We start from the raw sequence: 13,894 nt of genomic DNA on the forward strand, positions 1-13,894 counted from the left end.
GAATGTTATTGATAACTTTTTATTAAAGATAAAAACACAACACTGCTTTGCTGTGATGTTTTTTTTGTGCTGGGGAAAATAAGGATTTCGTGGAAGCCTTCATGTCTATTACAAACATCACCATTCAAGTGAATGCATCGCTCACTGCTGCCATCATGCGGCTGTGTCGTGTCACTGCAAAAATATAGTTCTTGCCAACACTTGAATCGCATTACTTTGGAAAACGTTAATAAACGGAAAGAAAATAATTTTGTGTTAGAAAAGATCCGTAATACACGAGCACGCGCATTGTCATTTAGTTTTAATCAACGCTTAATTTAACTTAAACATTTTAAACTACTTTCGAAAAAAGATCTCAATTGTAGTTACAGTATTGGATACAATATGAATTAAGCGAACTGATCACCCCGCAAAAGTATTAATCATCAATAACATCAAGAGGTAATGTGAGATTTCTTCATCCAAATCATTCATCGAATCTGCAAACGTTGATTTGACGTCATCCTGTTGCTCAGACTCGACCGATACGCTCCTCTTTCAAGTGTCGCTCTGTTACGTTTTAAATTTGTTGTTGTTGCATTACGTTTGGCTGAATAAAGATAATCTGCGTTTATATGACGCGACTGTTGTGGCGGAATAGTCCAGCGCTCGCGCCCGCCCGGTTTAGGGGCGTGTGCGCACTCCCGCGACACCAGGAAACATGGCGGCGCTCATGACGCTCAGTCAGGTAACAACTTCCAGTACATCCATTAAAAAGTCGATTCATTCAGATCGAACATCACCAACCGATACCTTCGCTTCATTGTTGAGTACATCCATAACGACTTTACGTCGCTGTAGTTGCGAGTTTGTGATGGTTAACTTAGTTAAAACCACTTCGCTGTCAACAGACGTAAGTGAACTCGGTTAGCTAGGTGGAGTGAAGCGTGCTAACAGGTATTTAAATTGATATCTGTGCTTACATGATGAAATAAAAATTCCAAAGTGTTTAAAAAGTTGTTCAAATGTTGGCGTAAGTTTGAATAGCTGTTAAAATGGTGGCGTTGTCAACTTGAAGTCCTGTTTATCACTCTTGCTGAACAAGCATTGGCTTGTGTACCAAGCTAAAGGTGTTCGTATCATCCTAATACTTGCTGTTTATCGTTGCAACTGTCATGATTTAACTGGGTTTGTTTCACTCCAGTTGTCAAGTGGAAACCCTGTTTATGAAAACTACTACAGACAGGTGTGTAGTGATTTTTACTTGACTGTCAGTAACCTGAAGTGACGTCGAAAATCTCTGGTGTTTATTCTCAACTCTTTCTTCAGCTTGATCCAGTCAACAGTGGCAAAGTATCAGCCAGTGATGCAGCTCAATTTCTCAAGAAATCCGGCCTGTCAGACAGCACTTTGGGGAAGGTGGGCTTTTTTAAACTCTAGTTTTACTTAAGTTGTTCCAAAGTCAAGACTGAACTCGGTGTGGTATCAAGCTTTTTCCCATGTCAGCTTTGGAGAAGTTGCCCTGAGTAGAAACCACAGGTTATTGTAGCCATCTTTTAAAACACATTTTCTTAAACTGGCTTCAATATAATATCTGTTATAGGATCATTACCTTGTTTCCGTCCTTGTGTTTTTATCTCACATTTATTCTGTTTATGTCATTTATTCTGTTTTTTGTTCCAACTTTTTGTGCAGCGCCTCATGATTCACTGTTTTGCCAAACCTCTGATTTTAATTCAGATTATTTCAGTATTTAAGTTTATATTTAAGCTTTTTGTGTGACCTAATTTTTGCAGTAGCAATAGAAACAAAGTATTAAAGTTGTTGACCCTCCTCTGCTGGACAAAGCGTAGAAGATGTATGTACTGTATGTATGTTATTTTTTCTCAAAGATCTTAATAAGGAAACTAGACGTGGGTTTTGGTTCTTTGAAATATTTCAGGAAGCAACTAGAATTATTTATTTCTTTTCACAACTACTGATGTTTAGATCATGAACCATCAATATGTCCTTCTTTATTTTACATATGCTACACTATACAGCCACATGTGGCTTCACTGTAACCAGCTTTAAGATGTAAAATGAAGTCAGTGGAATGTTAACAATTAACAATAATAACAATTCTGTCTTACAAAATGAGGTTCATGTGATTCCCATATGTCACCCTAGTTACAATGAAGGCTAGAACTCTACAGTTGCTACCATGTCTGTCCCTTACAGATCTGGGATTTGGCTGATTCTGAGCGTAAAGGCTACTTGGACAAGCGGGTAAAAAAAGAAAAAAAACACGCCTTGTTGCTGATGTGTGCTCGAAAGAGTGATGACTTTTCTTTCTTCCTCCTCTGAAGGGCTTCTTCGTCGCGCTGAGGCTGGTGGCTTCAGCTCAGGGAGGAAATGACATCAGCCTGAACAACCTCAACCAAACCTTAGCTGCGCCCAAATTTGTGAGTTGACCATTCACATTCTGTAACAGTAACTGTGACTGCACGGAAGTAGAGCCTGTATTTTATTTCACAGAGAGACACAGGCAGCCCTTTAGTAGGAATTTCAAGCACCTCGACAGATTCACACTGGGCAATACGAGTGAGATTCTATTACAAAACTAACTTATGTTATGATTTTGCCCGATGCATTTCTTTATTCTCCTGGTGTTTTGCAGCCGGATGAAAAAGGGAAGTTTGAGGGCATCTTTGAGAGCTTGTCGCCTGTGAACGGCTTGCTGTCTGGTGATAAAGTCAAGCCGGTTCTGATCAACTCCAAACTCCCACTGGATGTGTTGGGAAAGGTACTTTATTGCAGTATTTCATGTTTTCTTCTCACTGCGAATACAAGAATGAATTACTACTTATCATGACATATTTACTACAAATGTACACAAAAGCTTCTGAAATGCATTTTGAGAACTTTGTTTGATTTTCTTGATGCACTATTGTTTTGATCTCTTTCATATTCTACCTGAAATATGTTGCCAGATTTTGTCAAACTTGAAGATTGTGTCTTTTTTAAGTTAAGTATGACCATATTTAAATTCCATATCTATATTGAGTCTTGTATTTTGTGCTATCTGACTGGGTCCCAGGCGCAGCTACCAGAGGAAAGAGATTCTGACCTCCTCTCCTCTGGCTCAGCTTGGGGACATTTCCCCAGTGTGTCCAGAGCCTCCTCTTGTAGTTGAACGTGCTTCTCCCCTTTAGTCGTCCTGGAGACGTTCTGACGAGAAGCCATGTCACCTCTGCTGGCTTCTCTTGTTGTGGAGGAGGTTTTACTTGGAGTCTCCTCTTGGTGACTCACCCTATATTTAAGAAGTCCAGAGAATTTTTTTCTTGGTGGTGAGAGTTGGATCAATGGCAAATGGAGAGCTTTGTCTTTTGGCTCAGCTCTTCCATGATAGACTGAACTACGTCTCCTTCCTACTCATCATGATTCAAAACGAAATAAAGTTTTGTACTTAGATAGTGACGTTTCACACTTAAAAAATGGAGCATTTGACTTCATGACTCAGATCCCCAGTGGTGATGAGAACCGAAAGTATTAAAGTATTTTTTTAAAATTTTGAGTTGTTGCCTGAGCTCGCACTTACTGGCAGTCAAACATTGTCTATTTCCAGGCCTTTTTTCCCTAGAATTTTCAAGATTAAAGTAAAGAGACCAGTAATTTGCCGGTATCCAAGTTTCACTTTTCTGTCATCACTCAAGTCTCTCTGGATTCTTCTAGATTTGGGAACTGAGCGACGTGGACAAAGATGGACAGCTGGACAAAGAAGAATTCACTGTGGTAAGTTTGCCATTCCTGCACTCAAACTCTGCTTCACTTCCTCATGAGGGATTTCTGTTGCCAGGTCATGCATCTGGTGTACCGAGCCATGGACAAGGAGCCGGTCCCAGCGACCCTTCCTCCTTCCCTCATTCCTCCCTCTAAGAGGAAGAAGTCCGCCGGCGCTCTGCCTGGCGCTGTGGCAGTCCTGCCTGCCCTGTCCGGCCTCGGAGCTGGTGCAAGTCCCCTCAAAGAGACTCTGCGAAGCACTCCCCCGCACGTCAACTCCTCTCCTCTGCTCAACACTACTCCACTCAGCACTGCGTCCTCCATCAACCTCTCTCCCAAACACTCCTTTAAGTCGAACAAACCGGTGCGTGTTCAAACCATAGCTTTTAGCTAAACTGTCCTGCATTCACTCACATGTATTCCTAGCTAGTGCTGGAACTGATCCCAGCTGGTTTGAACAAGAAGCCAAGAGAAAGGTGCCACCCATGACAGTTTGCCTGCCTGTCACCGAGCAAATAATGAACGACAGTCTCTTACATATGAACCTACAAGCTTAGAAAGTTGAGGCAGTACAAAAACTATGTGAGAGTAAACTGAAGCAAGATTCCTGCGACTGACAGGGGAGCTCCTCAGGTAGTCTGAGGTTGTAAAGGCAGTCAGGCAAACTCACATTCATTACGGTGAATCGCTGCAAGTTTATTCAGTTGCTTCTTAGTTGCGTTTTTACAGTCAATATGTGTCTGCTGGCAAACTCGCTCTGCTGCATAGTTTTCCCCTCCTCTGTTTGAAGAAACTGGTTTTCCTTGGAGCAGTCACATGACCTCTCTGCAAAGAAACCCCATTGTGATTTCTGTTTACTAATTCTGTCATCATTCAGTCGTGCAGTTCCAGTAACTCCAGATTGGGCAGCGACAATATGTTACGTGGCCCTGTGTGACAGCGTTAAAAATGATGACTCTGCAATAATTTGCGCTGGCTGACATCCACAGGTGCACATCTGACGTCCACCAGGTTATTTACGTGTTCATGTTGAATCTTTCAGGTGGCAGACAACTGGGTGGTTCCTGCTGCTGATCGAAACAGGTACGATGAGCTCTTCAAGAAAACGGACATGGACAACGATGGACTGGTCACAGGAAGCGAGGTCATCGAGATCTTCATGCAGTCCAGTTTATCGCAGACCATGTTGGCGCAGATATGGTGAGACAATCCTTTCCTAGTTTTCAGGAATAATCCCAGAGTTGTTTAATGGTGAAGCCACACATGCGCGCTGCAGTTGTATACACTTTATTGTGGCTTCTGCTGCCCTCTTGTGGTTGTTTGAAAAAACAGCAATCCAATGATGAACTGCAACAGTTTCACGTGTTAGCTAGAACAGGCTATGGCATATGGCAAGGGATTTCAGTTTTTCTGGCTTACAGACTTCTAAATGCATATTCTGAATCTAAACTATAAGCAACAGTTCTGGTGGACTTCTTCAATTTTTATACCGGCTGATTCAGCAAAAATGACAAAACTGATGGACATTATTCATGTTTATCATTTAACTTTTGTGGTTGCATATGCATTTCATAATGTATGATGAACCCCACGAGTGTAGTCTAGATCAGTGCAGGAATAAAAGCAAATTTCAAACCAATAAAAACAGTTATTATTATTATTATTATTATTTTTATTATTATTATTATTATTATTATTATTATTATTATTATTATTATTATCATCATCTACATGCACTGCCTTGCAGGGGTCTGGCTGATACTAAGCAGACAGGGAAGCTGAATCGGGAGCAGTTTTCTCTGGCCATGTACCTGATCCAGCAGAAGGTCAACAAAGGTGTGGACCCTCCTTCCAGTCTCACGTCGGACATGATCCCCCCCTCGGAGCGGAGCTCAATGACGACGGTGGGTTGGCCATGCTCCGCTTTCTGATCATCTTCCATTCAGTTTTCCTCTCTCAAAATCACACATCTGGACTTGGTAAATCAGATGGTCATGAAAACTCTTGTGATTATTACTCCTCTTTCACCCGCTCATGTTTTCCTAATGGTGAGTTCTGACCCGTGTCTTGGAGGCCTCCCCCCCCTGAAAACCGGTCTCATCATTCTTTTGCTCCGCTGAGATCTTTCTGTCTTATCAAACAGAGCTTGGTGGGGCTTATGTCTGCTGCTGCGAGACCAGCAGTAGCTAATGTTCGAGTGAGTAATTGAGCTTTCTGCCACAAGGTGGCGCTCTTGTCACGTCATGTGTTGCACGCCTTCTAACGTGGTCCTGCATGTCGAGCGGATCGGATACTTGTTATTGGTGTTCTTGTCCCGCCTCATATTGTCCTTTTGTTGCATGAAGCCTCATAATTATGAGTTATGAGTTAGTTATTCTAACTAACCTTTAGCGTAATAATAATTATTGTACTTGTAGACGCAATTCTAAACTGCGTTGAAAATGTGAAAAATAATACATGATTAAACCGTGAATAAATTACAATAAGTAGTAAAGGTAGACTGTAAGCTATATATATATATATATATATATATATATATATATATATATAAGTAAAATACTACTGTTAACGCTTGAGGAATGCCTGTTCTTTTTGCACCTGTCGGCACGTGTGTTGCTGCACCCTGGTGGTCTTTGAGAAGAATGCAAAAGGAGAGGTCATAAAGCCAGAAATAGTCCTGTAACATTTCAGGATATGGCCTGCTGAAGACACCATCCTATTTCATGGTGGTGTTTTGTCCAGTCTAACAGCAGCTCGCTTCTCCCGCTGCATGTTCTCTAATACTTCACTCCATCTGTAATGCTTTTGTTCTGCACGACACACTGATGTTCAAAGTGTGCTGCTCTCACAGTGGACGTCTCTCCTCAGGATAGCGCAGGCTCAGCGGAGTTGACAGGCATCAAAGAGCTGGATGACCTCAGCAAGGAAATCGCTCAGCTGCAGAGGTGAGCTTGAACACCTGGGGTGTATGAGGTGAAGCTTAAGTCTCTAAGATGTGTGAATTACACCCTATTCTTTGTCTTCTTGAATGTTTTTTTTCTCTGTTCATGTTTGCTTGATTCACTTGCAGAGAGAAGTTCATCCTGGAGCATGAGATCAGGGAGAAGGAGGAGGCCATCAGACGGCAAAACACAGAAGTTCAAGTAAATTAAACCAGAAAATCAGCCTGATCTCCGAGAGAAGTTTCAAATGTCTTTGGATATCCTAATTACTAGTGAGGTGTTTATGCTGATGAGTTTGATGATGCTTGTGCTACAGGAGATGCAGGAAGATCTGGACCGAGAGAACAGCAGCTTGCATGACCTGGACTCCCAGAAGCAGGATGCCCAGGAGCGCCTGGAGGAGATGGACCAGCAGCGCTCCAGGCTGGAGGGGATGGTCAACGACATGAAGCAGAAGTGTCAGGAAGAGTCGCAGAAGGTCGGAGATTTCAAAGAGACAGATCTGCCACACGTTCCCACCCAGATGTGAATCTGTTGTGCAACATTTGTGTTTTCAAAACGAGCCGCAGCATCCCCTCTGTGCTTCGCCTCCTCTAGATTTCCTCCCTGCAGAGTCAGATCCGCTCGCAGGAGTCCAATCTCCGGAGCCAGGAGGATGAAGTCAGCCGAACGAAGAGCGACCTCGGCCGCCTGCAGGACGAGGAGGCCCAGCTGGAGCAGAGTCTGCTCTCGGGTCGCGTCCAGCTGGACAGTATCATCAAGTCTCTCAAGAAAACGCAGGACGAGATCAGCCAGGTACATAAGAAGCGAGAGTTGGACTCATCAGAATCTAAGCCATGAGACACAGCAGATTATGTCAGGCCTCTTGCTTGTTATTTTCCTCAGTAAATAAATACCACTGCTGCCCGACAAACCCGTGGAGAGCTGTCCAAGTGTGTCATGTGGCCAGCTGCTGCTGTAAATGTCGGTTGAGACATTAATGAATGTTGTCTTCAGGCTCGCAGCAAGCTGTCGCTGATCCAGGAAAACCAGAAGGAGGTGACTAAGACCATCGAGCAGTACAACGCCGCCATCAACGAAATTAACGGAGGAAATCTCAGCAAGCTGCCGGATATAAGTGACTCCTTTGCTGAGCGGGAGAGCAGCGGTTTCAGAAGAGCGGTGAGAGCATCTCGAAAGGTCACGCTAGCTGCTGTGTCTTCTGACCTTTCTTCGTCTTTGATTTAATCAGGACGAGTCTTTCAAGTCCAAGTTGGCTATGTTCAACAACAGCAGCAGCAGCAGCAGCAGCAGCAACAACGACAGTGGCAGCGGCAGCGCAAAGGAGCGTCAAGCAGACCCCTTCCAGTCAGAAGACCCTTTCAAGTCGGACATATTTAAAGGTGGGACGAGCTTTCAGGAACAGCTATGACTTAAGTTTCATGATAAAACCATCATCATGTCTGAATTCAGATCCGTTCGGTGGCGATCCGTTCAAAGAGAGTGATCCCTTCAAGGGAGCTTCATCAGAAGACTTTTTCAAGAGGACCGACAAGTCGGACCCATTCGCGTCTTCCGACCCCTTCGGTAGAAGGCCAACTCCGCCAGCCAAGGTATCATGTCTTCCTCTTCCTCTATCTTACACTTAACTTTCCACCGCCAGGGAACAAGGACCAGAACCAAACCAGTTAGTTTTTTTGCTGTGGTCGCCTATAACTAAAGACTATATAATGTGTATTGTTTCATGAATTTTTCCCAGCGTGTCTTGCATTGACCATTGTCGTAATGTTATATTAAATTGACTTATCAGTCAAGATAAGTTAAATCAGCTAAAACACTGATCATTGATGCCGTTGTGATGGTTTATATATATAAGCAATCGATTAGGATTTAAATCAGTGTGACTATGCAAGTAAGTTGTGCGATGCAGTTATTATGGCTTCTGTTAATATTTTCTTAGGCTTTAAACTGGTGTTGTTGTTAATCCTGCTTTGTTGTCGATATCAACATTGATGGTGGTCACATGCTCACGTTTGTTGAAACCATGGACAAGAAAAACATTGAACTGCATGAGATTAGCTAGTTCTTTAGCTAGTGTCTATGGAGGTTTCCAGAGAAAGCTGGGCAGAAAGAAAGACTTGAATTTTGAATCTGAGAATTGATTTACTGAGTAAAGATTTCCAGTTCTTCCACTGAATGCTGAGGAATAAGCTCCACTTGTGTCATACAGTAGGTCTTATTGCTTGACTGACTTACTGTTTAACTGAATGTGCATCTATGTCTCCCTCCAGCCGGGTGCCTTCAACACTGGGGATCTATTTTCTTCAAGCAACCTTAAGTCCAAAGATTCAGGTACTTGATTAACTATCATTGATTTTATCTAACAATCTTTTTGACCGTGCTTGAATTCCATGTTGTGATTGACATTTTTAGATGTGGTCTCGGTTTAAGAGCAAGCTATTGGGTCTTCCTACACACACTCACCACAATCATTTGTTCTCCACCTTAAGCACATGATTCATTTTGATAGAGAAATAAAATTTGACATTTTAATAAACACATTATGACGTTCAGATGACCCACATTCCCTCAGTCAGGTCCCAGTCTCATCCCAGTTTCTCTGGTCGCTGAGTAGCACATAGAGACCCCACAAAATTCTCACACATGCCAAGTACTGGACAGAGTACACAGTACTGCAAGGAATTCAAATCCTAGTGGAAGTGGGGATCTCAGTTTAAGGGCACCATTACATCATCAAGCCTAAGTCATTATAGCAAGTTTGTCATGTGTGTGACATGTGTATGTCATGTTGTCGTATTTGATGAGAAGAATGTAATTTCAGCAGCTTGTCCATGGATCGTGTTTTTGGGAGCCTTGGCCAGGATCTTAGTTAAGTGTTGAGGATTCTCTTGAGACAGGCATTCTGCCGGACACGGACATGACCAGATGGCACCCAATATCAATCTCCGAGGGGCAGTGATCAAAGGTTCTGTCAAAAGATGGAATGGTCTTCAATTCCAGCAGCGTCACCTTTGGGCTGAAAACATTTCCCTGAATGTGTCTTTATTAGCCCCCACTCAGTGTTAGAGTTGTGCAACGGCTCTCAAAGAGTCATTCTTTGACGTTCTGGTGACGCGTTAGAATTAGGTTTTCTTTTCAGGAGGGCACTTTCAGGGCAAAACCATTTTTGCTCACTGCGGCTTCAATTTTTCCTGTGGGTTAGGAGCTATTTTTAGCTGACAACCCACGCATTTAACTACAACTATAAATACCACACCCCCCCAAATACCCTGGAAAAACAGGAGGCCTGGAGAAGCCAAACATAACAGAAACTCTGTGACGGTGGGTCCTGCTCGGCGAATATCCACCAGGCCTTGCTTCTGCCTCGGTCCGTCTGTCCTTTATTCCACATGCTCTGCTTCGTTGAGAGCGGAAGTTGTTTTAAGTCCTGGGCACTGGCCCGATGCTGCACGCCATCAAAAGAACACAGGCGCAACTGTCGACCTGAGCCGCGTTACTGTGCCCGAAGGAAAACACTGCACGCTCCACATGAATGGGGTCTCTTGTGGTCGCACACTCACAACAAACATATTCTGTTACAATGTTTTGTTTTTTCACTGTAACCGTCCACAGTTTTTTTATTATTAAGCGACATTCCAGCGAGCTTCAAAACAACCCCGCCACAGTTCGGCCCCACAGAGCCGCGACTGACGCCTTTAATTAGATGCATACGTCAGGTCAAACAAAACCTCCGCTTCTTAAGATTTTGCGAAATGTCATGGAAATTTTAACCGTCGAGCCTCATTGCCTGTGTGGAAAATAGAAGTCAGGCCTGTGGTGATGCGGAGCGTGTGGTCGGGGTCTTAACATTTGTTTTAATTTTGGCGCTTTCCATAAACACACTGCTCAACATGTTTCGCTGTACTCCTCTCACAATTGTGTTTGTAACTGCAGACCCGTTTGGGAGCAACTCTTACGGAGGCAAAGGCGGGTTCGCTGATTTTAGTCAGATGTCCAAGGTAAGACACAAAATCTTCTCCAGGTCACTCACCTCCTCATCTCCCCTCAATGACATGAAGAGTAGACTGAAATGGAACTTGACAAGATGTAATATGGCGATACGAGGTGCACACAGATTTAGCCAGAACTGCTCCCTACACTGGTGACACATCTTCTCAGCTTCAGTTCTCCCTTCCTGTCTCTTCAAATTATTTAAGATGAGAGTCATTGATAGAAATGAAAGATGCCAATCGTCTATCCTCACTGGCATTTTGCTGTGGCAGACATCAGTCACACCCTATGCTTGAAGCATGGACGAGATCAGGTGCCTTATGATGCACATAGGGAAAAGAGTCTGGACGTATCCTCCACGTGCCGCTCCTCAATGGTGCCGTCAGAGCCAAAGAGGACCTGCCTCCCATCTCCTGCAGTCAAAGCTCTTCTTTCTGGCGTTGCTTTCCTCCAACCTCCTTCACGCTATTTAACTTTTCTTAAAAATATTGATATCTGACAAGTGTTTCATGACACCCCTTGTTCCTTGCGACATGTTGCGGGGCTACATTTATTGTGTTGAACTGAAGCAGTGTCGCATATGGAGAGGGAATATCCATCAACAAAAAGAAGTGAAATGGTAGTGAGGTTGATCGTCACAGCTGCTGGAATTCCTGACTCCTCTGAGGGATCGGCGGTGTCCAAGTCTTTTGTTGCTTTAATAGACTTCCGTGGTAGACAAAGAGCAACAATTGTGTCTCTTTGATCCGCCATGTTGACCCTTCACTAGTTTTACCACACACTGTGGGACGCCGCTTTTGTAGCTTGGAACCAACGAACACTCAGGTACAAGTCGGGCAACAAAAGTGCCACCAAGTCGGCGATAACTCACCCTGAGACACAGCTACTATTATGATTCTACAAAACCCTTTTATTTCTCTGAACATCTTGCTGCAGGGAAAGCGAGGATAGGCATATGCTTGAGTCACTGTTCGAATAAAAAGTCTTATCTGATTTTATTTTAAAAGATGCAGGATTTTGATCTTCAGTCACACCAACTATCTTCTTCTTGGACTTAAAGTAACAAACATGTTGACTTGGTTCAAATATGTATATATATATATTTTTTTTCTCCCCAGAAACCGGACCACCCAGTTCTTCCATCAAAGAAAAATATCCCGAACCGTCCCGCTCCTCCATACGGTGAGTCCTGGTGTGGAGCTTGTTGTAACGGGTTTACACTGTGGCTGGGCATCTCATGAGGCCGTTTGCTGCAGCCGCGTGACTCAGTGATGCGAGGACTGCCATTAACCTGGAGCTGATTCCCACGAGCTGCTTCTGAAATGACTTCCGTGCTGAGGGTGCAGTGAAAGTCATTTCTGCTTTTGAAGCTGTCAACAGGAAACCTGTCGGTTGAGATAGAGTACCAGGCGTTTGCAGAGATGAGACCCCGCTAGCACCACTATCAAGTGCCATCAGCAGGCTGATAACCTGCTCTCTCTTTATGTGGACACATCTCTGCCACGTCGATGTGAGAAGCCGCTGGCGGGCCGTGCCCATCACCTGCCCTTCCGCTCTGACCTTGCACTTATTTTAGCGGAAGCCACAGCGTGAGAAAGTTGGTGTTCCCCTTTTAGCACACAAGCTGGTAGAGACGTGTGTTCTGTGTCGCGCTGCTGGATGGTCCAGAGTTGTACCACATGAGGAAGTGAAAAAGCCGCTGTCGAAAGTCCGGAGTTGTTCACGGGCACATTTACACAACTTGTGCTGAAATGCTCTTTCATACTCACCGTCGATTGAGTCAGAGTCCAGATCCAAGTTTATTCTGTGATGATGTGTGAGATGAGATGACATAGTTTGGATGTAATCATGGATGGATTTGTTTTTCTGAAATTGAACTTGTTTTGATAATGGAGGTCCTGAGTCAGACCCTGGGAGTTTTTTAATATGATTTACATGAACACCTTTTTCAGAGGCCATGAGATGGCAGGTGTGGTGTTCCGCTGGGGACCTACCTCAAGCCTCTTCATAACTCCATAGATTGGTCACTGAATATTCAACTGTTGATCCAGATTAGACCCCAATCTTGAGTTTAGATTCACTGATGTCTCCATTTCTCCAGGTGGTCTGCTCAGTTTGAGTGGATCCGAGTCGACCACCAGCTCCTCAGCACTCGGTAACGATTCATTTGCTGCGACACACTCGAGTCAAACAGCCAAAGACAGCGCTGTGGGTTTTGCAGATTTGGGCTCAGTAAGTTTCGTCTCTGTCCGGTTAAGTCCTCTCCTTATGTCTGCATGAGCCGTCAAGTCATGTTGTCACTCTCGCGAAGCTCCGAGCTCACGGCGTCCGCTCTCCGTCACTTTCCCACGCGGCCGGCGCAGCTCTGTCGACTAACAAGCAGAGACGATGTGAGAACTTGTTAAGGGATTCGCCGTGTTTGCATGAGCCACTGGAGGAGCCTGTTGTTGACTCTGTGGTCGAGGGGCTTGCATGGAAGAGGCAACAGGTCAGGTGCAGCGTACAGCAGCCATCCTAAGGCTTACGGCTGTCAAAACATGACATGCCTCTGAGCAAAGCGCAGCAGCTTAAGTGTGTTTTTGTCCTTGGCTTCTCTGTGGTGGCATCACGCCGGCTGATCCGCTCTCGTCTGGAGAGCTGATGCATGGCAGCCTGTTTCTGCTCGACGACTCCTGCCAGCATGACAGCTGTGGACGGGATTTGTCTTTCTTTGTGTGTCCCATTGAGCTGTGTGTCGTAATTCTTGTTTCTCTGCCAGGATCCGAACCGGCGGAGGTAAGTCGTCGCCCGGGTGTGGTGGTCAAAGCTTTGCATGAGAAAAACCTGTCGCACGAGTCACAGTTAAACCGCATGTGTCAGCATCTGGTGACGATTTGGGCCAATTGGAAATCTCATCACTGGAATCTTTCCTGCCGTGTTTTGCTTTTGTGATATAAGACAACTGATTGAACTTAACTAAGCTGCATGGAACGACTTGTGCTATGAGCTGTGATGAAGAGTCAATCAATTTGCCTCATGAACCATTCAATCCATGAGATTTTACAGATGATTAGGAGTGAAACTTGAATGTTTTAGTTGTAATTGGGCAGAAGATAGAAGGATACGGGCGGCAGAAGAGTCCCAGCAGATCTTTAATCCCAGATTCTCTCAGAAGTCAAAATACTCTTTGCAGCCCATTCATCCCAGTTTGTTGTCCGTGACGGCCGTCTCTCTCCCACCAG

The 13,894-nt window shown here is 44.3% G+C and overlaps 1 protein-coding gene across 4 annotated transcripts in view; it reads left to right on the top strand.

Annotated features, from left to right (window-relative positions):
- The first annotated feature begins 625 nt into the window (after positions 1 to 625).
- The window catches only part of LOC128770123 (epidermal growth factor receptor substrate 15-like 1), an 84,916-nt gene continuing 71,647 nt past the window's right edge, over positions 626 to 13,894 (top strand). For 2 of the 4 annotated variants that reach the window (XM_053884408.1, XM_053884409.1), the window contains exons 1-23: positions 626 to 727; positions 1,184 to 1,225; positions 1,309 to 1,398; positions 2,200 to 2,247; positions 2,328 to 2,423; positions 2,497 to 2,562; positions 2,639 to 2,764; positions 3,694 to 3,753; positions 3,818 to 4,105; positions 4,784 to 4,941; positions 5,489 to 5,645; positions 5,885 to 5,938; positions 6,610 to 6,686; positions 6,812 to 6,884; positions 7,000 to 7,161; positions 7,281 to 7,478; positions 7,680 to 7,844; positions 7,915 to 8,065; positions 8,136 to 8,275; positions 8,954 to 9,014; positions 10,617 to 10,681; positions 11,792 to 11,855; positions 13,432 to 13,448. In XM_053884408.1, the coding sequence (XP_053740383.1) occupies positions 701 to 727; positions 1,184 to 1,225; positions 1,309 to 1,398; positions 2,200 to 2,247; positions 2,328 to 2,423; positions 2,497 to 2,562; positions 2,639 to 2,764; positions 3,694 to 3,753; positions 3,818 to 4,105; positions 4,784 to 4,941; positions 5,489 to 5,645; positions 5,885 to 5,938; positions 6,610 to 6,686; positions 6,812 to 6,884; positions 7,000 to 7,161; positions 7,281 to 7,478; positions 7,680 to 7,844; positions 7,915 to 8,065; positions 8,136 to 8,275; positions 8,954 to 9,014; positions 10,617 to 10,681; positions 11,792 to 11,855; positions 13,432 to 13,448 (2,385 nt within the window). In that variant the 5' untranslated portion in view covers positions 626 to 700. The remainder of the gene's footprint in view (positions 728 to 1,183; positions 1,226 to 1,308; positions 1,399 to 2,199; positions 2,248 to 2,327; positions 2,424 to 2,496; positions 2,563 to 2,638; positions 2,765 to 3,693; positions 3,754 to 3,817; positions 4,106 to 4,783; positions 4,942 to 5,488; positions 5,646 to 5,884; positions 5,939 to 6,609; positions 6,687 to 6,811; positions 6,885 to 6,999; positions 7,162 to 7,280; positions 7,479 to 7,679; positions 7,845 to 7,914; positions 8,066 to 8,135; positions 8,276 to 8,953; positions 9,015 to 10,616; positions 10,682 to 11,791; positions 11,856 to 13,431; positions 13,449 to 13,894) is intronic. The other 2 variants (XM_053884410.1, XM_053884411.1) reach the window with 2 other exon arrangements.

The sequence above is a fragment of the Synchiropus splendidus genome, chromosome 13 (genome assembly GCF_027744825.2).
Source record: "Synchiropus splendidus isolate RoL2022-P1 chromosome 13, RoL_Sspl_1.0, whole genome shotgun sequence".
NCBI lineage: Eukaryota > Metazoa > Chordata > Actinopteri > Syngnathiformes > Callionymidae > Synchiropus > Synchiropus splendidus.